Here is a 26,243-nt window from a genome sequence, read left to right on the forward strand (position 1 = left end):
AGTACACAGGTATTTTCTTATTAAAAAATCAGTTGACACTTACCATTTAATTCACAAACATCGCTTGGATTGACTAAGATCTTGAAGGTGTACAAATACCTCTCCTGTAAAAAGAGGTCTTAAAAAAAGTAAAAAAAAAAATCATAATTCTGCAAAACTTGGATCTGATTAAAATACAAATTCTTATTCTCACTTTCACTGAGAATGGATTTGACATTGGAGGACACATTCAGCTGACCTTTATACACTGTACTCCCTGGACCTCTACGGTCTACCTGGCTTCATCAACTGAAAACAATATTAAATTTACGATATATTGTAATCAATAGGTGTGGCCACAGTGGCCGAGTGGATAAGATGTCTCGACATATAACCACAAGCCCTTCACATCTGGGTTGCGAGTTCAAATCCTATGTGGGGCAGTTGCCAGCTACTAACCTCTGGTCGGTGGTTTTTCTCCGGTACTCGCTTTCCTCTACCACTAAACTTGGCATATCCTTACATGACCCTGGCTGTTAATAGGAGGTTAAACTAATAAAACCCCCATGATCAATAGGAGAAATAACTATGTGTATGCCAAAAGACATTCTGACAGCTCTGCAAACTAATTTACTCTCAAGAAATATGTAGGTAGCATTTTGATTGGTCAATTTGAAAGGTCACCAGAATGTGACCCCTAATGGGATGTTGTCAGATCCTCTATGAAAAAGAGTGAAAATAAGGATCATATCCTATGTATTTTAACAAGAATTAAGGATGAAGTTTAATGACTAGTTAATATTTTATTCTCTAGCCAGAATCCTAATTGACTTAAAATGATCAATTATAAAAACAAGTATGACTGGACTGACTCCAACAGGCAAGCCAACACATGTACTCGGGTAACAAAGCAAATATGTTTCGTTAAACATTAATATAGTTTGTTGAAAATCTGAGATTTAATCTCTTTAAGATTTTTTCTCTCCAAATACGGTTTACACGTTAATTTTTTTTATAGATACCTTTTCTAACTTGTTATAGTGTAAACACTGTGACTTCACCCTTTCTAAGTTACTGGTCATATCCATATATTCCACCACTGCCTCAATGATCTCAAGTTTTTCTTCAATATCCATACTTAGCTGATTTATCTGAAAAAATAAAGATTGGGTGATAAACATTAACCATATGTGTATACAGTATTGCACATTACATTTTTCTGTTTGTATCTGTTAAATTACCGGAAGCAGCAGTACAAAGCACAACATTCAAGGCACACATCCCGGTCAAAGACAGTGCAATAAACTAAATTCTATGCCTTTTTAAGCTGCAAAAAAAAATTAACAAAAAAATTCTTCACTTTCAGACACTTTTCATAACACTTCACACGCCTCTGCACCAACCCCCACCAACCACAAATCGCCAACATCGACGGTATTGTCTCCCATCTACGAGAAGATGGTTAAGAGAATACAAAGATCAGTAATGATCTCACAAATGCTGAAAGAGAGCAAGAAAATAAACTATGGAATGATGCTATAGAGAAAAGAAACTCTCACCAATCAGGGGAATTTACCTTCAAAGTTCGGGGCCCCCATGGGCCAGAAAAGTAATGAAAATCAAAGTAAGGCAAGACTAAATTGCAAGAGAAAATTGGATAGTAAACAAAACACTGCCACATTCTCCAAACTTACATGCTTATATACTAATGCAGATCAGCTGAAAAATAAACTTTCCGAAATAGCTCTGAGAATAAACAGCGATAATCCCAACATAATTGGAGTTACAGAGGTTAAACCAAAAACTAGATCGCTAAATATGAAGCCATAGAAATTTTCCATTGCGGGCAACACCAACTACAATATGTTTGATAAAAACATTGACAATAACGTAGGAAGGGGCATGATTATCTACATACACAAAATGCTTTTGACACGAGAGGTGGAAATAGAAACACATATTTGTAGAAATTTCTCTAAACAAAAACAAAAGGATATGAATCGGATTGATATACAGGTCGGATAGTGGAACAGATGAGAACAACGAATATTTAATAAAACTGATCAATGTAGTATCAAATAAAAACTACACACACCTAGTAATGATGGGTGACTTCAACTACCCTAAAATAAACTGGAAAACGTGGAACACGATGAGTGACAGCACAGATCTCAGGAGTATAGATTTCTTAATTGTTTACAGGACAACTTCTTTTAGCAAAAAATCACTAGACCTACAAGATGGAGAGGGAATGATAAACCTCATGTATCAGGGCTTTTTTTCATCATGATTTGGGGCCGAAAATCGGCCCCATTCCCCATGGCAAAACCTCTAAAAATTTTCCCAATTCAAGCCTTAAATTTTCCAAAATCAAAATTTCTTTCAAAACTATCCAAAAATATTACATGAGCTTAGTTGGTTAAGACTTTAAATATTTGTGAATTGGCTTCAGAAAAGTACATAAAATACATTGGAAAAAAAATTCTTATTCGTTATGCTTTATTTCATATTTCATAATTTTTCCCAAATCCTTGTTTTGTCGCACATTTTCCCAAATTCAAAGCCATAGGCCCCATTCCCAAAGCAGCGAGAAAAAGCCCTGTGTATTAAACCTTCTTATAACTAACAAGGAAAGCACAATATCATCAATAGAATACCAGAGTCCTCTGGGGAAGAGTGATCATAGCGTAATTCTTACCAGCATCGAATGCAACACAACGGTTACTTGTAGAAATATAAGCAAAAAGCAGTACTCGAAGGCAAACTACGAGGAAATTATCAACAAATTAGAGACACTAACTAAAGAGGCAATGGAGGAGCAAAATGAAATCAACGAAAATTGGCAAAATTTCAAGAACATTATTCAGAATATCATTGAAAAACATATACCAACAAGAACTTTTAAAACTAGCAAAAAAAAAAAAACACCAGTTTCCAGTAAATGAAAGTACTCTTGCAAAAATAAAACTTAAACATCAACTCTCAAGAAAAGTAGTAGAAACATCTGACCCTGAAGTAGAGAAACAATATAACAAAATAAGAAATTAAGTTAAGTCGGAGACAAGGAAGCTACGCAAGAAATTTGAACAATCATTGGCAGCAAGATCTTAACATATCCCTAAATTAATATGGAAATATATAAACTCGAAATCAAAATCAAAGCAAGAAATAATAGAGGTATATGAAAATCCTGAAGATAACAAATCTAGAAAGGTTACATCGGAAAAAGAAAAAGCAGGCATACTAGCAGAATTCTTCCAAAGCGTATTTGTTCAAGAAAAAAATGGAGACATACCAAAATTAGCACCAAAAAGAATCAACGAAAGCATGAAAACACTTGCGATAACCAGTGAAATGATAACCAAGGTACTTTAAAACCTGAATCCCAACAAGTCACCAGGCCTCGATGAAATGCACCAAGAATTCCTAAAGAAGACTGCCCAGAGTATATCAATTCCATTAGCACAAATCTTCAACCAAACTCTGCGTGAGGGCATTATCCCTGAAGAATGGAAGCTTGTCCGAGTATGAGCAATACATAAAAAAGGAGATAAAAAGGTAGCAGGAAACTACAGGCCAGTTAGCCTTACATCCGTTATATGTAAGGTTATATGGAAATTGTTGTTCGCGGGCACATCAATAACTATATATGCATTCAAATGAACTGTTTTCTTCAAGACAATATGGATTTATATCAGGTCGATCTACTTCACTGCAACTATTGGTGGTGCTAGATAAATGGACGGCAGCTATGGATAATGGACATGTAATTGATTGTATATATATACATGTATATAGGTTATCAAAAGGCTTTTGATACAGTGCCACACAGAAGATTGAGAAGTAAAATAAGATCATATAACATTTCCGACCAAATCATCAACTGGATATCAAGTTTTTTAGAAGAAAGAAGAAAGTAACAATAAACTCCACAAAATCTGAATGGAAAGAGGTTACATAGGGTATCCCACAAGGGTCAGTCCTGGGACCATTATTATTTGTAATATTTATAAACGATCTACCAGACATTGTAAAATCTGATATGTATCTCTTTGCTGATGATACGAAAATTTTTAGAATAATTAAAAATATTGAAGGCAAATCAATATTACAAGATGATCTGAATACCATGGAAAGTTTGGGCGCCAAATGGTTATTGAAGATGCGCCCAGAGAAATGTAAATGTATGTCAGTTGGTCGAAACACAAAACAAAGAAATGGAACAGAAGCAACATATCATTTACTTTGAAAGGATTTACAACTCACAGAAAAGAAAAAGATATTGGAGTAATCATTGACCCGAAATTAACTTTTGAAAATCACATAAGCGAAAGAGTAAACAAAGCAAACCAGATTTTTGGACTTTTAAGGAGCATTTCACTTCATGAAAGACAAAACTTTTCTTCCATTACAGCTTAGTAAGAACACATGATGAATCTGGACTTTTAAGGAGCATTTCACTTCATGAACGACAAAACTTTTCTTCCATTATATAAAAGCTTAGTAAGAACACATGATGATTATGCAAGCTCTATGTGGTCACCAACTAGAATAAAAGATATCGATAAAATTGAATCTGTACAGAGAAGAGCCACGAAAAGTCTAAAAGGCATGAAAGAACTACCATATGAAGAAAGACTAAAAACTACCTACTTTTACATAAAGAAGGATTTGAGACATAATTGAAATTTTTAAAATAACAAACAATGTTTATGACAAGGAGTCTTATAAATTCTTAAAACTTTGGAAAGATGTAACATAGTACAGAGAAGGTAGTCGAGGTCGCATCAAAATGATCTTTACAACAGTTTAAGACCAACAAAAGAGGAAACAGCTTTTCGATCCGAACAGTTAAATGGTGGAATAGTCTAACAGAGGAAATTGTATCAGCTCTAAACATAAACACTTTTAAAAACAGACTTGATCAATTCTTAAGTAAACATGATATTATTTACAAATATAGGGCAACCATGCCATAACCGGAAAATTAACTGTAATGTAATTAACTTTTATCATTAATTTGAGTCCAGTGTAGAGGAACATAATGTGTTCCTGTGTTGGAAAACTACTATACTACTAATTAATAAGAAGATTTCTCTGGTGTTGTAACCTTATCTTAGGCCATCCATATAGAATTTTCTTGTGATGTTATTCTTCTTCTTTGGTTTATCACCATCCGTCAAAAGTGACGATTTTAGGTGAGTGTTTTGAATGTTGGTGAATATGACGCCTGGGATATCGATAATGCTATCGGCTATGTATAATGAAACATTTCAGCTTGTCAAACAGATCAGAACAGGGGTATAACTAATATTTACATTTTAGCGTTTCATTTCAACATATTTTATTAATAACAAATATTAAAGGGATCTGACAACAGGCAAGCCTATATAAGTCATCTCCCGTCCCGGAGGTTACATTGCATACATATTTACATGCATAAATAGACAATATTACAGGATTAATGTAAGTGAAACGTCGCTAAAATTGCCCTATCAAATTACCCGCTCACCAATCTTCGCAGACGACGTTGTTCTTGATATATTAATTAACTCAAGTAAGTTGAATTCCAAATATACAGTTTTGAACAGCTTTTAATCAATTCACCAAAAAATCTTACATTTTTAGCATTTATTTGAAATGAAAAATTATTTCTTAAATTTTTGAAGCATACGCTGTATGTAATAATCATAGTTTTAATACGAAAGGATTTCCTGAAAATAAAAATAATTCTACCGGAAGTACTTTTGAATACTTGGCTTGATTAACATTCAAGATGGACGCTTGGTAATCGTGTGTTGCACGTTTTACCGGTATTTAGGATATTTTCTGGAATAATTCTGTCACTTACATCACAATCAAGCAGATAAAAATGTCAGAGGTAAGTTCAATGATAATTTCATACAGAAAATAGTATATCTGGCCTCCATATTGCAATGTCTACTCTAAAGTATTGGATTTTGTTATTGTCGACACACTGTCCAGCTGACTGTATCTGTATCTGATTTATTGAATGCGTACTTTGTACATAGTTTGTACGTGTGATCTATACGTATACGTTCAACCTTATTTCAAAATTGCGATGCATTTAAGTATGTCTGTTTTATCATTTGAATCTAAAATAAACATGATCCCTAAAATTCAGGACTGTTACCCAAATGCAGGACTATGCTAATGCTGTCCCAAACCTGATAAATGCCCATATTCAGTTGTTATTTGCAATTGTTTATAGTTGTACATTTACACAGATACAGTCATGTCAATTGGGATTCTTTCTATCATTAAATCATATTAATTTTACAGTATCAATGCATAATTTGTATGTGAATCTCAAGTATATCTTGTCTAAAGAAAAATACACGGGTACATAAAGTTTGACTAGTATATCATTATTGTGCAAGAAAGATCTATTTTACATCGGTTGTATCTGTTTGATATGTTGTAGTTTATATGTAGAATGTGACATAAAAAGCTAAGTTTTAAGTTGATTAAAGGGTTATGTATTATTTATTAATTCATTTTCCAGGACGTGCAAAAACATTCTGTGCACACATTGGTGTTCCGTTCTCTGAAGAGAACTCATGATATGTTCATTGCTGATCAAGGCAATACTCCAGCTAAAGATCAAAAATGGTTAGTAAATTCTTAGATGATAATTAGGCAAAACTTCATTCATTAATCATACAGGACAGGTTTAATAAATATACTTGGTAGTTAGGTGTATGTATATTTTTATAATAAACTGTGCTGTAAGTGTAATAGAAAAACTCATTCATCATTTTATGATTGCTAATTACACAATGTCTTTTATTATAATAATGCTAACAAACAGCTCCTTGATTAAGTTTTATTTTCCAGTTCAAGTTTGACAAAATTACTGACATAGTGATATTAGGTAATTCATTGAATGAACTAGTACTGTTTGTTCTATACATATTTATATGTATGATTTAAAAAAAAAGAAAATCAAGATTTGTGCAGAAGATTTTCTTGTCTTTATATTAGCAAATAAAATATATTGACATGTATAACTTTATGTGCTTTCATGATAAAAATTGACAAGAAACAAATGAGAACCACTCCCCTTTCTTTTTAGTGAATTATTGAAGAGAAAATTGAAAATAGCAGATGAATATGCTCTTGTAAAAGACATGCCAAAGGAAGGAGGAAACAAGATGCAAAACAAAGATGATGTCATCAAACCTCTTGATGAAAATAACTGGAATCGTATGTACAGTGTATATGTACTGTGAAGTTTATATTGTAATACATATTGCATTCAAATAAAAATTCTGATATCTAGGCTAAGGTGACCAAGTGGTAAAGATGTAATAATCAATACGGGGGTTCCGAGATCCCAAAACAAGTGGGTAAAGTACTATTTATTTTCGTTTAGTCCCACCTTCTGGTGATTATGACGTCATCACTTGACATGAAAGGTGGGACTAATCAACGGTTAATAATACTTAACCCATATTGTTTTGGGATTTCGAAACCACCATATTGAAGGTTATTAATAGGTTAAGATTCAGAATATATTCAACATTATTATACACTTATGATGAAAGATATTATCTTTGGCAAAATCATTTTCATATTGAAAGCCTGATGAGAATATGTGCATACTACTATATGATTATGTCTATTTTTAATAACAGGAAACCAGGATACTACCATTTTGGGCACACATCCTTACCCCACAGGTTCAGGTAAGTCATTGTACAACATTATGTTGAGTAATAATATACAAATATTGACTTTTTGTAGGTTAATACAAGGAATTGTTAAACCTGAGAAAGGTGATATTTTCCGAGGCTGAAAGCCGAGGGAAATATCACCTTTCAAAGATTTAACAATTCCTCGTATTAACCTTCAAAAGTCAATAATTGTTTTGTTATATGAAACAATACAATGATACAAAATTTGTTACTTGGATCAATTTTGAGGCAAGGACAACGCAATAACTAATTGATTTTATTTTTTTAAATCTTCATCCACATATCCTTAGCTGGTCCTTTTAGTACTTCTTCACAATATAACTTTCGAACATAAAGCTACTTTAAAAATGTGTTAAAACATCCTTCCTTATCCTACCTCACTGTTGTCTGCTATGTTGGATTTGGCTATTGCCAGATGATTGGCAATGCTCTATTTTGATTGGTCAAAAATGTGGAAGAGACAGGGAATTCCCTGTGTCTATTTATAGCCAGGTTACCGGATTTGCAATATCAACCTCTGAACAGGTGTTCATCGGTCTCAGGTTTACATTGTATCTTTTTAAGACTTGTCCAAGCGGTCTAGACCAATCAGAAAACGGCAAAACTCACAGTCATATAATAACAATGGTACTTACATCTCACATATAAACATACACTGGAATTTCATCTAGTAAGTTCTGTATTGGTTAGTATATTTGTATGGCATTATGATTCATACCAAGGGACAATAATGACCTGGGGTTTCATTATCTTTCAGGAGCGGCAGTACAATTGCAATTTCAGAGGGTACTTTTCTGTACTATCTATATGCTATTTAATGTAATTAAGGCTAAATAAGGCTGTACCACAGCTAGTTTTAACCTGCAAAAAGTACCGGGTAGCATCTGATAATGAAACTCCTGAATGACTGTATCTTTTCAAACTCTCGCTTCAACAAAATGTTTTTATTATGTATTTATGCGTAAACGGTTGTTAAACATAACCAAAAGCTATAATAAAATTAATTTAATATTTTGATAATGACTTCTTTTCATCACTGAAGGTGTTTAATGTCAGGTCATAGATGTCATCAGGTAAAATGAATGAGTAATTCCCATCAAAGGAAAAAATAAAATATCTTTACCATAAGTATTGATCATGAATTGGACATACCGATTTATGTCTCCTATAGATCAAAACATGATGCAATATAATGTTTGAAGAAGCACATATATTTTACTCTTTTCTTTAAAGACATTACTGTATCAAAATACCCAAAGTATATATCAAATCTTATATCTAGTTAGACTGTTCCATGAATTTTTTGTTATTTCACTTATAAATATTTTGTCACTTACACTATCTCTTATTTCAATAGGTATCCAGCTAACAGATGGAACATCCATGCACACAGATCCTAGCAAGGCCTCCAGTATGGAAATGGCCTTGTATGAGAAAAACAGGTAAATATACTGATCAATTTATTGTTATATTTATTTCCGAGAAAGCTTCATATTACCCCAGCTTTTAGTAGTTAAGGTTTTCTAGACCTCAGTATTATATACTAATGCCAACACTATGGATTAACTTCTTGTACACTTCTTGTGATTTTGTGAATGTGTTTTCAAAATTTCAAACTTCTGACTTACATTTTGTACATAAGTTATGCTTTATTCATTGATTGGTGTCATTAATTAGTCAGTCTATTTACTGGTAATTACTTTTCTTCCCTTTAGATTAATGGACACACCTGCTGGATCTGGAGTCTATGATATAAAACATCCAGACAGATCAGATCCCTCTAAAGTAAGTTTTTCCTACATCATCCTTTGACAGGTAGGCCTATCCAATAAACGTAATAAACCTGTGCATAGTATTGCACAAGCACCTGCTGGGTAAGAAAATATTGTGACGTCATTAATATTAAAAATGTTGAAGTCAAAGGCTAGACCCAGGAGCAGAAAACATATTACTTCTCAGAAATGATGTGATATGAAAGAAAAATATTTGACAGAGCCTCTAGTTTTATCTACATTAAAAATATTCCTATCCTTTATACCTTTTGAAAGTTAAAAGTCTTACAATCTTGTGTGTTTTGTCGAAAATAGACTTAAATTCTGTGACCATAATTCTCAGGCTGTAGCTGATTTTAACCAGTATAAAGAAGTAATTAATATAGAAATATATACAATGAAAGTATAATAATACAACTAAACACGTACGTTAACTGTATGAAAAGTAATGTTTATGCATTCTTTCAATAGGTTTTGAATAGTTTAAATTAAAAGTGTAAAATTTAGGGTTATAATTGTAATAAATGCTTGCTATTCTGTTGTTGGGACAGTGATATTTATTTATTTCCAATGCAAAAGTGAGTACATATATGTATGAAGAATATTTTCAAAAAATATTTCTCAGTTAGATATTGATTTAATACATGTTAAAATAATTTATTTGGTTTATTTGACAGGCTTTAGTTTCCATTGGTAATCAGCAAGCTTTGGTTCCAAAGAAGGCGCCCACCATGCCTAAACCATCCTGGCATCCGCCGTGGAAGTTATACCGGGTAAATATTGCAGGTTTATTGTAAATTAGTCAATGGCTTACTTTCATCATTCATATCAAACTTCAATAATGCAATTTTTTTACATTCATGGTAAGTAAATCAGTATAATTTTATATATCTTTTAGCATGTAATGGTCTGGAAGCTCAATTTGAGATTTGCTTTGTAATTCATGTTGTAGTTCTCAAATAAGTATTGTCCACTTTTAAAATACTCAATGGGTTATAACCATAAATTGTGTAAATACAATGTACAATGATTATGATTCATTCTCAATAGCAAAACTTTGTAAACATATTTTACATTAAACAGAAAAAAATATTAGAGTGACGAAAAAATTAAATTTACATCAATAAGAGATACAATAGATAAATGTTATTTACTGTTTCTTGTTTTGATAACTTGTTTGGATTGTGTCATGTTAACATTGGTAATATTTAATGTACAGGTAATCAGTGGCCACCTGGGATGGGTGAGATGTATCGCAGTGGAACCAGGGAATCAATGGTTTGCCACAGGAGCAGGTGATAGAATGATAAAGGTATGTTCCATATGTTATACTGTAAACCTCTTAATTTTTAGCTCACCTGGCCGTCCGTCCATCAACATTTCCTTTAAAACGCTACTAGTCAAAGAGTTTCGCATGGATTCTAAACAAATTTGACCAAAAACATCCTTTGGGGAAGGGGAACAGAGTTTGTATAAATTTTGGCTCTGACCCCCCAGGGCGCAGGAGGGGCGAGGCCCAATATGGGAAACAGAGGTAAGTCATTCAAATCGCTACTAGTCATAGAGTTGTGCATGGAATGTAACCAAATTTGGCCACAAATATCCTTGTGAGAAGGGGAACAGAGTTTGTTTAAATTTTGGCTCTGACCCCTCGGAGGCAGGAGGGATGGGGTCAATCGGTGAAATAGAGGTAAATACTTTAAATTGCTACAAGTCATAGAGTTTTATATGGATGGCATCCAAATTTGGCCAGAAATATTCTCTGGGAAAAGGGAACAGACTTTTATGTGGGCCTGAACACCTTGGGGCAGGGAGGCCGGGCCAAATAGGGGAATTAAAGGTAAATTCTTTAAATCGCTACTATGTAGTTATAAAGTTCTGCATTGATTGTAACCAAATTTGGTCAGAAACATCCTCTGAGGAAGGGGAACAGAATTAATATAAATTTTGGCTCTGACCTCCTTGAGCAGAATGATTGGGGCCCAATAGAGACATTAGAGGTAAATATTTAAATTCCTTCAGAAAAAAAAACAAAACAAAAAAACAATGAACCTGTATTCAGAACATTACTCATCAATTCAAACCCAGTGAGCGATACAGGCCCTATGGGTCTCTTGTCGCATATACAATACATAACATTTCATCATTTCCAACATATTCGTGAACACATAATATTTGTTTATCAGAACACATGAATTTTTGATCAAGGCCTCTTACTGAAAATTTGGCATTCATATACCATATTTTCAAGTTGATAAATATATATTTTATACAATTATTTGCAAAAAATAATATGTGTTCAAGCGCTTGCAAAATTATACAATAATGTATATGTGGTCAACCTAAAGTGGTTTACAGCTACAACCACAACAAAAACTTGTGGGCATAAATCACAGTTATATTTACACATATTTATGATGGTGCTGTACATACATTTTTATTGATAATGATATATTATCTAGACACTGAAACATAAAACTTTCCATTTAAATAACCTGTAGGTTACTTTCTAGCATCTTTACTTACTTTAACATATGCCTATATATCGTAAATATCCCTTCAAACTTAGCATTTAAAGTCACCTAACTTTATAAACCTGATGTTTGTACCCTACTCTGTTTATCAGATCTGGGACCTGGCCAGTGGGACCCTGAAGCTCTCCCTAACAGGCCACATCAGTTCAGTAAGGGGTCTCTGTGTCAGCCCCAGACAGCCATATCTCTTCTCCTGCTCTGAGGACAAACAAGTCAGGTGCTGGGACCTCGAATACAATAAGGTAATGTAAACTGTAGTCCATTATATTTTCTTAAAAGAATAACTGTTTCAGTATTTTTATTTTATTTTTTTTATTTCAATATACAGATTTTTGTTTTTTAGCTCACCTGGTCCGAAGGACCAAGGTGAGCTTATGCCATACCGTGGCGTCCGGCGTCCGGCGTCCGTCGTCCGTCGTCCGTCGTCCGTCGTCCGTCCGTCCGTCCGTCCGTCCGTCCGTCAACAATCGACTTCTTCTCCATAACCGCTGGTCGGATTTCAACAAAATTTGACTGGTAGCATCCTTATGGGCTACTAACTGAAAATTGTACAAATGATGGGGCTGACCCCCCAGGGGCCTGAGAGGCGGGGCCAAAAGGGGTCAATTTGGCTATTTCCATATAAACGACTTCTTCTCTGAAACCAAGCATGGGATAGCACCCATAATGCAATGGTAGCATCCTTATAGGGTGGGGATTCAAAATTGTACAAATGATGGGGCTGACCCCCCGGGGGCCTGAGAGGCGGGGTCAAATGGGGTCAATTTGGCTATTTCCATATAAACGACTTCTTCTCTGAAACCAAGCATGGGATAGCACCCATAATGCAATGGTAGCATCCTTATAGGGTGGGGATTCAAAATTGTACAAATGATGGGGCTGACCCCCCGGGGGCCTGAGGGGCGGGGTCAAATGGGGTCAATTTGGCTATTTCCATATAAACGACTTCTTCTCTGAAACTAAGCATGAGATAGCACTCATAATGCAATGGTAGTATCGTTATAGGGTGGGGATTAAAAATTGTACAAATGATGTGGCTGACCCCCCGGGGGCCTGAGGGGCGGGGTCAAATGGGGTCAATTTGGCTATTTCCATATAAACGACTTCTTCTCTGAAACCAAGCATTGGATAGCACCCATAATGCAATGGTAGCATCCTTATAGGGTGGGGATTCAAAATTGTACAAATGATGGGGCTGACCCCCCGGGGGCCTGAGGGGCGGTGTCAAATGGGGTCAATTTGGCTATTTCCATATAAACGACTTCTTCTCTGAAACTAAGCATGAGATAGCACTCATAATGCAATGGTAGTATCTTTATAGGTTGGGGATTCAAAATTGTACAAATGATGTGGCTGACCCCCCGGGGGGCCTGAGGGGCGGGGTCAAAAGGGTTCAATTTGGCTCTTTCCATATAAACGACTTCTTCTCTGAAACCAAGCATGGGATAGCACCCATAATGCAATGATAGCATCCTTATAGGATGGGGATTCAAAATTGTACAAATGATGGGGCTGACCCCCAGGGGGCCTGAGGGGTGGGGTCAAAAGGGGCCAATTTGGCTATTTCCATATAAACGACTTCTTCTCTGAAACTAGGCATGGTATAGCACCCATAATGCAATGGTAGCATCTTTATAGGGTGGGGATTCAAAATTGTGCAAATGATGGGGCTGACCCCCAGGGGGCCTGAGGGGCGGGGTCAAAAGGGTTCAATTTGGCTCTTTCCATATAAACGACTTCTTCTCTGAAACTAAGCACGGTATAGCACCCATAATACAATGGTAGTATCCTTATAGTGTGGGGATTCAAAATTGTGCAAATGATAGGGCTAACCCCCCGGGGGCCTGAGGGGCGGGGTCAAAAGTGGTCAATTTCCATATAAATGACTTTTTCTCTGCAACTTAACATGGGATTACGCTCATAATGCAATGGTTACATCCTTATAGGGTTTGGATTCAAAATTTTGCAAATGATGGGGCTGACCCCCCGGGGGCCTGAAGGGTGGGGTCAAAAGGGGTCAATTTAGCTATTTCCATATAAACGACTTCTTCTCTGCAACTAAGAATGGAAGAGCACTTATAATGCAATGGTAGCATCCTTATAGGGCTGGTATTTGAAATTGTACAAATGATAGGGCTGACCCCCGGGGCCTTAGACGGCAATAGATGCGAGGTCAAAAGGTCAATTAGGCTACTATTTTCATATAAATTACTTTGTCTCTGAACCTGTGTATTGGATAGCATATTTGTATGGTATCAATAGCATCATTGTATGGTTGTGATTCAAAATTAAACTTTGGGAGTCAATTTGCTTATTTTTCTAATTGTCAGAGTCTTGTGATAATTACTAACAAAAAACCAGGTGAGCGATACAGGCCCTCTGGGCCTCTTGTTTAGAATTAAGAAATATTTGATTTAGGATTTTGAAAATCTTTGAATTTGGTTTACATGTATTTCAATATGTACATTATACAGATTTTTGTTTATTTGAAATTACTTAACAATTCATATCATAATAATTGTATCAGAATTATGTTACAAAATACGAAAGGCTGTGGCACCTTTTTAATGATTAAGTCAGATATGTAAGTCATGATATGGCCGTGGTGGCCATGTGATTAAGATGTCTCGACTTGTTAATACCCCAAGCACTCCACCTCTGGGTCGCAAGTTGGAATCCCATGTGGGCCAGTTGGCAGGTACTGGCCACTGGTCTGTGGTTTTTCTCCGGGTAATCCGGCTTTCCTCCACCAACAAACATGGCGCGTCCTGGCTGTTAATAGGATGTTAAACCAATGAAACCCAAACCTTAATTACTAATTAAGTACTCGCTGTTAAGTCGATTATACATTGAACTAATAATTAAAAATATTCTATTATGTTTAGACCACTAGGCATTACCATGGCCACTTGAGTGCAGTATATGCCCTGGATCTCCACCCAACCATTGATGTGTTAGTAACATGTGGGCGTGACGGCACGGCGCGTGTGTGGGACGTCCGCAGTAAAGCCTGTGTACATACCCTAACAGGACACAATAACACAGTGGCTAGTGTCAAATGTCAGGCTTCAGAACCACAGGTAACATTATGTTATATAGTTTCTAAAACTACTCTCTAAGGTTTTGATACAAAATATTCATTGCACAAAATGAAAAGATTAAAAGTAGTTTCTGTTATTAAATCAACGAGGTATGGAGAAATAAAGAATTTATTTTCTAATCAAAACTTTTCCTAGTTAACAGCTGCAACGTAAATGACTATATACCAACAGAAACAAATTGAATGACTAGTTTGTCTCTCAATACAATTAAATTGCAAAAACAAATCTTGACTAGCTATTATATAGTATTTGTAGTAAAGATTATTTGTCACTATATTCTAATACACTGCTTGTATTGAAAATGATTTTTGTATACATGTATTGTTGTGTCAATTTAAATATGGAAGTTTAACTTGCTTATTTACAGGTGATAACAGGTAGTCACGATTGTACTATCAGACTGTGGGACTTGGCTGCAGGTCGGTCAAGGGCCACACTGACCAATCATAAAAAGAGTGTCCGAGCAGTCGCTCTTCATCCTACGCAGTAAGTCGTGCTTGTATTAAAACGACTACACACCACAACTTTTTTCACATATATTGGTATAACTGAAAGGCCCTGTTTAATTTGAAGTATAATCAAACCTGCCTTAGCTTATACCTCAATCTGTATAAAGTCCAAAATGTTCAATTTCAACACAATTTGACCTGTGTATAAAGACCACTTGGCTTTAAAGACCATTTTTCTTGCTCCTTTTGGTAGTCTTTATAGACAAGTTAGACTGTGCATGTATTTTGTTTTGCCCCTTACAAAATTCCCACTAAGTATTTCAAAAACTTTAGTCAAATACAAGGATTATTATAAGTTTGTTAGTCCCACCGACTTCTGAGTTAAAAAGCTTTAACTGTAATGTTATATGTAATTATTCAATGGCAGAACTATTATGGGGATTTTGTTAGATATATTGTCTGGTGTTTAAGTCCAAGTGACAATGAGACAAAACTCTTCTTTAGCATGTGAAAATTCTATGACACGAAGGATTACAAGTTACCTACAAGTTTTATGTATTAGCATACCTAATGTTTTTTCCTCAGGTATAGCTTTGCATCAGGATCCCCAGATAACATAAAACAATGGAAATTCCCAGATGGCAACTTCATACAGAACCTGTCAGGACATAACTCTATCATAAATGCTCTGGCCCTAAATTCAGACGGTGTCTTAGTTTCAGGAGGTAAGTGCTTTCATTTTTGTTCTCATTTTCAGTTTATTTAAGCCAACAAAACATACAACACCATAGTAGTATTTGGCCTTTATTGTTGTTTTCAGTAAATTCACTTATTTTAATGATATTGAATCTTATTTTTGCAGTTTTCATGTCAGAGATTTTGCATAGAATTATGATTGTGCTAATTGCATTTTATGTATATCATTAGCATCTAGTATTTACAATTTTATTAATTCATCTCTGCACTTACATATTTAAATTTAATTTATAATAAAAATTTATAGCACCAAAAAACGTAAATTGCATATAATTAAAACAGTATTATACTTCATCAAAAGTTTTCTTAAATTATCCTGGTTTTCGGAGACCTTTTTCATAACTTGTTGATAAATCTACGTAACCGTATTAAAGATACAATTGTATAGAAATAGTAAAGGCTATTATGTTGTTGTTATTTTTCTCCATAGAACTGTGATCCCTATAAGTTATCCTTCATTGAATGTTTTCAATCATGATCATGTGATCATATACAATGTACATGGGTGTTAAATTGCTCCTTGCTCATGACAGTTTCTTCAATATAGAATTATCTTTCATAATGAACATGACTGATCTGTTATGATTAAATTGCTTTTGTTTGTCCTACAGCTGACAATGGTTCCATGTATTTCTGGGACTGGAGGACTGGTTATAACTTCCAGAGGATACAGGCCACTGCCCAACCTGGCTCGATCGACTCGGAATCTGGAATATTCGCGATGACGTATGATCAGAGTGGTAGTCGACTAATCACAGCTGAGGCAGACAAAACGATCAAAATATACAAAGAAGATGAGACAGCTGTAAGTTACTTACAAATTAGTGCTTCCAATTGGGAATGTCATGTATTGAAAAGCATCGTGTTCTCTACTCTTACTTCATGTTCTATTAGAGGATGTAAGATCGATTTTATAGTTCCAATGTGTAAATGTTTGTTATGACCAGTGCTCCAGTTAACAAGTAATGTAAATCTGTCAATTACCCCTAAAAACTGCATGAATATGTACAAATTACCCCTACAATATTTTAATTACTCAAATAGTATGAGCGATTACATCTAGAAATAAAATCAGAACAAATTTAGTAAACCATATGAATTCCAGTCTTTTTCAAGAGCCTACATCAACTGTCACAGTGCTCTTTTTTCAGATAAATATGCACAATTGCTAGCTTATCATAGATAACTTCGTGCTATAACAACATAATTTTTATTGAAATATCAACTCAGTTAAGTTTTGGGTTCACACAGAAGTCAGAGTTATACCCCTGTCCCTAGTCCTCTTAAAAAATATCTGGAGCACTGTATGACTATACTTGATTCATGTGTTTATTTATTTGGCATTTTTTAAATCTAAGAAGTTATTTAGATGAGTTAATTCAGAATAAGGAAACCTATGTGTATGACCACATTTGTACAATGGTTACAGACTTTACAATTGTTTCTTTGGTACTGATGGTACTGATGGTACTGATGGTACTGAGGGAACGGTCAAATCATCGCCCCAAGGTAGCAGAGAAGACCTACTAGAAAACTGTTGTGCATTAAAATCCAGAAAATTACTGTCAGAAATATTCGCTCATTATGAGAACAGATAAAAACAAACAAATCTGTAGTGATATGCTTGAATGAGGCTCAGAGGGGGAGACAACTGCAGTTACAACATTGCTACAGTTGCACACCTGGCGAGAGTCAAAAATTAGCACCACACATGTGTGGTTTTTATGAAAACATTAAAATGAAATGATTAAGCTGAGAGTGCCACTCTAATTGAAATAAGACTTTTAATTCCACTCCACTACAATTCTCTATGATATGCCCCAATACAAGATCTAACAACACCATGACACCCTAGGGATAGCCTATCAGCATGTTGCCTATATGATGTCTTTGGTGTGGTTGATTCTGTCAGAAGTAAAAATGGCTAATTCTGAGATGTTCCTTGTTAAGTTCAAGGGTCATGCTGATGTGACCCGCAACAGAGTATTGGAACATATCATAGAACACCGTAGTGGAGTGGAATTGTGAATCTAATTTTAATTAAATTGACAGTGTGCTATCTAAGAATCAGTTTAATTTCAAGATATTCAATAATAGTACCGGTATATTTAAAAATTTGAAATAGTTTTAATTTGTCAATGAATGTAGGAAAACAACAGCTCTGCTGGAAATAAGTGTTACATATGATACATGATTCTTATTGATGTTTTATTTTCTAACTTTAGACTGAAGAATCTCATCCCCTTAACTGGCGACCAGACATCCAGAGAAAGAAGAGATACTGAATCAGTAGTGAAGGACAAACAATGTATTAACTGACGACCAGACATCCAGAGAAAGAAGAGATACTGAATCAGTAGTGAAGGACAAACAATGTATTAACTGACGACCAGATATCCAGAGAAAGAAGAGATACTGAATCAGTAGTGAAGGACAAACAATGTATTAACTGACGACCAGACATCCAGAGAAAGAAGAGATACTGAATTAGTAGTGAAGGATAAACAATGTATTAACTGACGACCAGACATCCAGAGAAAGAAGAGATACTGAATCAGTAGTGAAGGATAAACAATGTATTACGCTGGAATCAGTAGTGAAGGATAAAGAATCTATTAACTGACGACCAGACATCCAGAGAAAGAAGAGATACTGAATCAGTAGTGAAGGATAAACAATGTATTACGCTGGAGATGGACACTTGTGTAACTTGTTCTTTCAAGGATTGACCGGACTGTTGTAAGAGTAGATCCAGTAATTAACTGATAAATTGTCTAAATGGTTGATTTGTCTTCATTAATCAAGCCCTCTACAGTCTATTCCATTTCGTGTGACTGGGTACACGATTGGTCAACAGTCTGTCGATTCATATACACTACAGATCTATTGATAGAATGGGATGCTTACTTGCTCCAGTGACATAGCTTATAGGCTATCACAATCACTGGTAACATTGAATAATGGTGTGTTTTACTGGACAAAGTCCTGTTTTATTTCATAAGTTCAATATGACATCTTCACCAGTCATTGTTCATAGATTCAGCCATCATTTTCATCAATGATAATACAGAAATAATGTACATAAATAAGTTTATTGAAATTTATTTTTCATAACTAATAATAAAGAAATGATGTACATTATTAAAATTCATTTTCATCAATACAGAATTGATGTACATTGTACATTACTGGAATACTAATTTTGAAGTTTGTAAGCAAACAAAACCATTTGTTATAAATAGTGGTTTGTACAAATGTAATAGGGAAGGATTCTTTTAATCATGGCAAATAATGTACTTTCAGGTTGAAAGATGTAATATGAATAAAATTTGTATTTTTTTCCCAAAATTATTCTTTTGATCAGTTTACCATAATTATGCTATATTATATATGTCATATAAGCTTTGATATCTCCATTTGCGGGGGATCTGAATGACTATGTCCTTGTTTGGTGTTATATTGTTCATGTGCTGTTCAGTAGGCTGTCGTCAGCTAGTTTGGGGTTATATTGTTCATGTACTGTTCAGTAGGCTGTCATCATCTAGTTTGGTGTTATATTGTTCATGTACTGTTCAGTAGGGTGGCATCATCTAGTTTGGTGTTATATTGTTCATGTACTGTTCAGTAGGGTGTCATCAGCTAGTTTGGTGTTATATTGTTCATATACTGTTCAGTAGGCTGTCATCAGCTAGTTTGGTGTTATATTGTTCATGTGCTGTTCAGTGGGCAGTCATCAGCTAGTTTGGTGTTATATTGTTCATGTGCTGTTCAGTGGGCAGTCATCATCTAGTTTGGTGTTATATTGTTCATGTGCTGTTCAGTAGGCTGTCATCATCTAGTTTGGTGTTATATTGTTCATGTACTGTTCAGAAGGCTGGCATCAGCTAGTTTGGTTTTATATTGTTCATGTACTGTTCAGTAGGCTGTCATCATCTAGTTTCGTGTTATATTGTTCATGTGCTGTTCAGAAGGCTGGCATCAGCTAGTTTGGTTTTATATTGTTCATGTTCTGTTCAGTAGGTTTTCATTATCTAGTTTGGTGTTATATTGTTCATGTACTGTTCAGTAGGCTGTCATCATCTAGTTTGGTGTTATATTGTTTATGTTCTGTTCAGTAGGCTGTCGTCAGCTAGTTTGGTGTTATATTGTTCATGTGCTGTTCAGTGGGCAGTCATCAGCTAGTTCGGTGTTATATTGTTCATGTACTGTTCAGTAGGGTGTCATCATCTTGTTTGGTGTTATATTGTTCATGTACTGTTCAGTAGGCTGTCATCATCTAGTTTGGTGTTATATTGTTCATGTACTGTTCAGTAGGGTGTCATCAGCTAGTTTGGTGTTATATTGTTCATGTACTGTTCAGTAGGCTGTCATCATCTAGTTTGGTGTTATATTGTTCATGTACTGTTCAGTAGGGTGTCATCAGCTAGTTTGGGGTTATATTGTTCATGTACTGTTCAGTAGGGTGTCATCATCTAGTTTGGTGTTATATTGTTCATGTACTGTTCAGTAGGGTGTCATCAGCTAGTTTGGGGTTATATTGTTCATGTTCTGTTCAGTAGGTTTTCATTATCTAGTTTGGTGTTATATTGTTCATGTACTGTTCAGTAGGCTGTCATCATCTAGTTTGGTGTTATATTGTTCATGTTCTGTTCAGTAGGGTGTCATCAGCTAGTTTGGGGTTATATTGTTCATGTACTGTTCAGTAGGGTGTCATCAGCTAGTTTGGTGTTATATTGTTCATGTACTGTTCAGTAGGATGTCATCAGCTAGTTTGGTGTTATATTGTTCATGTACTGTTCAGAAGGCTGTCATCAGCTAGTTTGGTTTTATATTGTTCATGTACTGTTCAGTAGGCTGTCATCAGCTAGTTTGGTGTTATATTGTTCATGTACTGTTCAGAAGGCTGTCATCAGCTAGTTTGGTGTTATATTGTTCATGTACTGTTCAGTAGGCTGTCATCATCTAGTTTGGTTTTATATTGTTCATGTACTGTTCAGTAGGCTGTCATCAGCTAGTTTGGTTTTATATTGTTCATGTACTGTTCAGTAGGCTGTCATCATCTAGTTTGGTGTTATATTGTTCATGTTCTGTTCAGTAGGCTGTCATCAGCTAGTTTGGTTTTATATTGTTCATGTTCTGTTCAGTAGGCTGTCATCATCTAGTTTGGTGTTATATTGTTCATGTACTGTTCAGTAGGGTGGCATCATCTAGTTTGGTGTTATATTGTTCATGTACTGTTCAGTAGGCTGTCATCAGCTAGTTTGGTGTTATATTGTTCATGTGCTGTTCAGTGGGCAGTCATCAGCTAGTTTGGTGTTATATTGTTCATGTGCTGTTCAGTGGGCAGTCATCATCTTGTTTGGTGTTATATTGTTCATGTACTGTTCAGTAGGCTGTCATCATCTAGTTTGGTGTTATATTGTTCATGTACTGTTCAGTAGGCTGTCATTATCTAGTTTGGTGTTATATTGTTCATGTACTGTTCAGTAGGCTGTCATCATCTAGTTTGGTGTTATATTGTTCATGTACTGTTCAGTAGGGTGTCATCAGCTAGTTTGGGGTTATATTGTTCATGTACTGTTCAGTAGGGTGTCATCAGCTAGTTTGGTGTTATATTGTTCATGTACTGTTCAGTAGGATGTCATCAGCTAGTTTGGTGTTATATTGTTCATGTACTGTTCAGAAGGCTGTCATCAGCTAGTTTGGTTTTATATTGTTCATGTACTGTTCAGTAGGCTGTCATCATCTAGTTTGGTGTTATATTGTTCATGTTCTGTTCAGTAGGCTATCATCAGCTAGTTTGGTGTTATATTGTCCATGTACTGTTCAGTAGGCTGTCATCATCTAGTTTGGTTTTATATTGTTCATGTACTGTTCAGTAGGCTGTCATCAGCTAGTTTGGTTTTATATTGTTCATGTACTGTTCAGTAGGCTGTCATCATCTAGTTTGGTGTTATATTGTTCATGTTCTGTTCAGTAGGCTGTCATCAGCTAGTTTGGTTTTATATTGTTCATGTTCTGTTCAGTAGGCTGTCATCAGCTAGTTTGGTGTTATATTGTTCATGTTCTGTTCAGTAGGCTGTCATCAGCTAGTTTGGTGTTATATTGTTCATGTACTGTTCAGTAGGCTGTCATCATCTAGTTTGGTGTTATATTGTTCATGTACTGTTCAGTAGGCTGTCATCAGCTAGTTTGGTGTTATATTGTTCATGTACTGTTCAGTAGGGTGTCATCAGCTAGTTTGGTGTTATATTGTTCATGTACTGTTCAGTAGGCTGTCATCATCTAGTTTGGTGTTATATTGTTCATGTACTGTTCAGTAGGCTGTCATCATCTAGTTTGGTGTTATATTGTTCATGTTCTGTTCAGTAGGCTGTCATCATCTTGTTTGGTGTTATATTGTTCATGTTCTGTTCAGTAGGCTGTCATCATCTTGTTTGGTGTTATATTGTTCATGTTCTGTTCAGTAGGCTGTCATCAGCTAGTTTGGTGTTATATTGTTCATGTACTGTTCAGTAGGCTGTCATCATCTAGTTTGGTGTTATATTGTTCATGTTCTGTTCAGTAGGCTGTCATCATCTAGTTTGGTGTTATATTGTTCATGTTCTGTTCAGTAGGCTGTCATCAGCTAGTTTGGTGTTATATTGTTCATGTACTGTTCAGTAGGCTGTCATCAGCTAGTTTGGTGTTATATTGTTCATGTACTGTTCAGTAGGCTGTCATCAGCTAGTTTGGTTTTATATTGTTCATGTACTGTTCAGTAGGGTGTCATCAGCTAGTTCGGTGTTATATTGTTCATGTACTGTTCAGTAGGCTGTCATCATCTTGTTTGGTGTTATATTGTTCATGTTCTGTTCAGTAGGCTGTCATCAGCTAGTTTGGTGTTATATTGTTCATGTACTGTTCAGTAGGGTGTCATCAGCTAGTTTGGTGTTATATTGTTCATGTACTGTTCAGTAGGCTGTCATCAGCTAGTTTGGTGTTATATTGTTCATATACTGTTCAGAAGGCTGTCATCATCTAGTTTGGTGTTATATTATTCATGTTCTGTTCAGTAGGCTGTCATCAGCTAGTTTGGTGGTTTCTTTTTCGGTTTAGGAGGCAGGACTGAGACCTGGTTCTCATCATTTCCATTTCTTGGAGGCAGCTCAGAGAAAGATGATTCCGGTGTTCTTGTTAATGACCTCGGAGATTCTCTCATTGGCAGTGGAATAGGAGGGTGACCTCCTCTGGGAGAAGTTGATAGGAAAGTCTCCCGATCAGGAAGGTTAGAGAGAGGATGTCCATTGGTATTGTGTTCAAAAAAAGTGTCTGCATTAATAGTATCACCATTAGGAGTCTGTCCATTGGGAATGTGTAAATTTTGTCCATTAGGAATATACTGTGCAAGTCCATTCAGGGAATCTGATAGAGACTGTAGACCACTTTCAGTTGGAGAAGGATGTCCATTCTGAGACAGGGATCCCTGTAATGCTGGAATAATCGATTGGCTCATTCCTCCAGCAAATTGCTGAAATATCTGCTGTATCTGTGATCCCTCTCCGTCCAGAGAAGGGAAATTCTGTAATACATGTTGAGCAAAAGCATTCCTTTGACCTTGACCTCCCTCACCCTCTGTAACCTGAGACTGAAAAGAAGAAACAAAAAATGTAGCACTACTACAAATGACAAAAATGCAGTCAAAATTGCCTATTGTCACCTTTACTAATGGATGGTTAGAAATCAACTCTCAAATCAGAAGTGGTACAGACTTACCTGTTGTGGAGGACGACTAGTGGGCATATGTTTTTGAAGCATATCATATATCAGCCTTAAGGATCTCTGTACCTTGACATTTCCGGTGTACTCTCCCAACACTGTTGGATCTTCTTCAATTTTCTGGAATATTTTACTTGTTTCTGGGTCCTGTTGTATTGATAAAAGATTTAAAAGATACTATATTACTGTTAACCAACTTTTATTTGCGTGCGATTTACTTTCGCAAATTTCGCAATCCAAGTAAATTTGCAAAAAATTGTCACCGTGAATGATGAATATATAATGTAGGATTTTTTCTTGTGAGGCCTGAAAACAATGATTCAAAGAACAATGTTTTCTCATCAATATAAATATTGTTCTGAGTTAAAGCATGTCCAAGGGATGCCTCATTGATTGAGAAAATAAACATATCTTTTGCACTTGTCATTTAAATTTCTGATGAAACATTAAATCATACTAATAATTCATTAGCTTACTGAGAAAGCTTCCCTAATGGCAGGATCAGAACACATCATGTCTAGTGTCAATTCTTGATGTGGTGGACCTTGCTCCCCTAAAGGAAACAGATATTTGTATTTTAATACCAGAAGTAGAAAGATTCCAAATTAATTGCTATATGTAAAAGGAGCTGTTGGTATGGTTTGTAGATAGTTTTAAATACAGTCTCGTTGTTACTCAGCTGACGGAGTATATGCTTCTTTGTCTCAGTCAGCAGAGTCGTAGTTTTTCACACAGGATATCCAGGTTCGATTCCTGGTCAAGGCACTTGACAGGAATCGTGTGTATTTTTCCTAGCTGTACATGTTCTTCTACAGCTAAATTGTCAGGCAATCAACATTAGAGGACATACTACATGGATAGAAGATTTATCACAGGGCTAAGTACAAATATATCCCTTATATCAGTATCTTCCTTATGAACTTTAGCTTTAAATTCGCTTCTTGTGGTTGGTCTCCTTTATAATATGTGCTTTCCCTGATTTCTTTTAATCAAGATAAAAAATTGGGTTATAATTACAAAATTAACACAAATAATATATTAACAAACTTGAAATATACATCTATAATGTCAGAAATTTATGTAATGAGTAGCTACTGTGTAGTAGCTAGTCTACATATAGGCCTGGAGAAGATTTGTAAAAACAAGGTTTACATTAATGAAGTAATGAAAGCAAGGATTTATAAGTGAGAAGGATTCGTGTCTGTCACTTTACACTACTAAACACCACGCGAGACGCTTATAAACCGGGAATAAAAACCATTTTTCTCAACAAATACTTATCTTATCGAGTCAAACGAAACACCAATGTAAAGTTGATTAAATTTCACAACGTTTTTAACTTGCTTTAAAGACGGAAGATTTAGAAGAAATGTCTTAAACTATCGTTAAAAAAATACGACAGCTCATGAAATGACAGCAGGCTTCAGAAAGTAAGACGGTATCCCTCGCACCCCCATGCTACATCAAAGGCTGCGCCGGCAGATATCAAAGGAAATCAATCGTCGCCAACGTCACGGTCAGTGCACAAACACAAAAGCGCCTGCGCTGTCTTTGCCTACAACTCAGTGTCACTTATCCTTCTCATATACGTCCTTGAATGAAAGTAAACAATGTCATATATATAGATTCAGGCATTAATAAAATCTCAACAACATAGAATGTCAACATCTAGCAGAATTAACGACACATGTTAAACAATCAACATTTCACACTATTATAAACAGTAACAGGAAGGACATGTCAGCAAATATATCCATGACGTACAAATGTAGATGTAACGTACATGTAAAAAAAACGGAAACATTTCTATACAAAATAAGTTCACACTGCCCTTAGAATCATATATGACATCCATTTCAGGAGAATGACCAAATATTTTGCATATCTATTACCGGATTGGCTACTCATCAATGGTTTCATGGCGATGTTGTCTTCTGAGTTTGTTTACCGGTAGTGAATCCGAAACCGAAAGTAGGAAACAGGGGCGATAACTCAGACTATGCTACTGTAAGATCAGGGGCGCTTTCGTTTATCCGGTCGGAACGGAACGTTGGTGGCACGGTTTGGTTTCGCATAAACGAACAGACCCGAACTGCAGATTCAAACCAAGATGGCGACCATAAAGCATGTTCAAGCAATGTTACCTGCATGTTATTTGTATTTAGAAGAGTTCCTG

The 26,243-nt window shown here is 35.5% G+C and overlaps 3 protein-coding genes across 6 annotated transcripts in view; 1 reads left to right on the forward strand and 2 right to left on the reverse strand.

Moving 5' to 3' along the window:
- LOC138327524 (minichromosome maintenance domain-containing protein 2-like) overlaps positions 1 to 5,511 on the reverse strand; it is a 38,354-nt gene extending 32,843 nt beyond the window's left edge. The window contains exons 1-3 of one of the 4 annotated variants that reach the window (XM_069273687.1): positions 5,484 to 5,511; positions 1,002 to 1,130; positions 44 to 104 (exon numbers count right to left, since the gene is read on the reverse strand). In XM_069273687.1, the coding sequence (XP_069129788.1) occupies positions 44 to 104; positions 1,002 to 1,115 (175 nt within the window). In that variant the 5' untranslated portion in view covers positions 1,116 to 1,130; positions 5,484 to 5,511. Of the gene's footprint in view, positions 1 to 43; positions 119 to 238; positions 289 to 1,001; positions 1,132 to 5,483 lie in introns of those variants that run through there. The other 3 variants (XM_069273690.1, XM_069273689.1, XM_069273688.1) reach the window with 3 other exon arrangements.
- Positions 5,512 to 5,741: 230 nt separating this feature from the next.
- On the forward strand, positions 5,742 to 19,660 carry LOC138327526 (pleiotropic regulator 1-like). The gene is made up of 14 exons (XM_069273693.1): positions 5,742 to 5,860; positions 6,506 to 6,612; positions 7,076 to 7,206; positions 7,638 to 7,688; positions 9,055 to 9,139; positions 9,413 to 9,482; positions 10,147 to 10,242; positions 10,689 to 10,781; positions 12,096 to 12,245; positions 14,889 to 15,083; positions 15,472 to 15,590; positions 16,139 to 16,278; positions 16,921 to 17,114; positions 18,535 to 19,660. Exons 1-14 carry the CDS (start codon positions 5,852 to 5,854, stop codon positions 18,592 to 18,594), a joined length of 1,500 nt encoding a protein of 499 aa, XP_069129794.1. The 5' UTR covers positions 5,742 to 5,851; the 3' UTR covers positions 18,595 to 19,660.
- LOC138327527 (uncharacterized) lies at positions 19,268 to 26,101 on the reverse strand. The gene is made up of 4 exons (XM_069273694.1): positions 25,960 to 26,101; positions 24,544 to 24,620; positions 24,065 to 24,214; positions 19,268 to 23,936 (listed from the first exon to the last, which is right to left on the reverse strand). The coding sequence occupies exons 1-4, from the start codon at positions 25,985 to 25,987 to the stop codon at positions 23,379 to 23,381; spliced, it is 813 nt and encodes a 270-aa protein (XP_069129795.1). The 5' UTR covers positions 25,988 to 26,101; the 3' UTR covers positions 19,268 to 23,378.
- Positions 26,102 to 26,243: the final 142 nt, after the last annotated feature.

The sequence above is a fragment of the Argopecten irradians genome, chromosome 7, assembly GCF_041381155.1.
Source record: "Argopecten irradians isolate NY chromosome 7, Ai_NY, whole genome shotgun sequence".
Taxonomy (NCBI): domain Eukaryota; kingdom Metazoa; phylum Mollusca; class Bivalvia; order Pectinida; family Pectinidae; genus Argopecten; species Argopecten irradians.

What these genes read in the sequence shown, in the direction of transcription:
- LOC138327526 (XM_069273693.1), top strand. An exon ending in ACAGATCAGATCCCTCTAAA is followed by an intron (nt 9,483 to 10,146) that starts GTAAGTTTTTCC and finishes TTTATTTGACAG; the next exon opens with GCTTTAGTTTCCATTGGTAA. An exon ending in ACAAAGAAGATGAGACAGCT is followed by an intron (nt 17,115 to 18,534) that starts GTAAGTTACTTA and finishes TTCTAACTTTAG; the next exon opens with ACTGAAGAATCTCATCCCCT.
- LOC138327527 (XM_069273694.1), bottom strand. Translation starts at nt 25,987, where the DNA reads ATGAAACCATTGATGAGTAGCCAATCCG. An exon ending in ATTGATGAGTAGCCAATCCG is followed by an intron (nt 24,621 to 25,959) that starts GTAATAGATATG and finishes TGTTTCCTTTAG; the next exon opens with GGGAGCAAGGTCCACCACAT. An exon ending in CTAGTCGTCCTCCACAACAG is followed by an intron (nt 23,937 to 24,064) that starts GTAAGTCTGTAC and finishes TCTTCTTTTCAG; the next exon opens with TCTCAGGTTACAGAGGGTGA.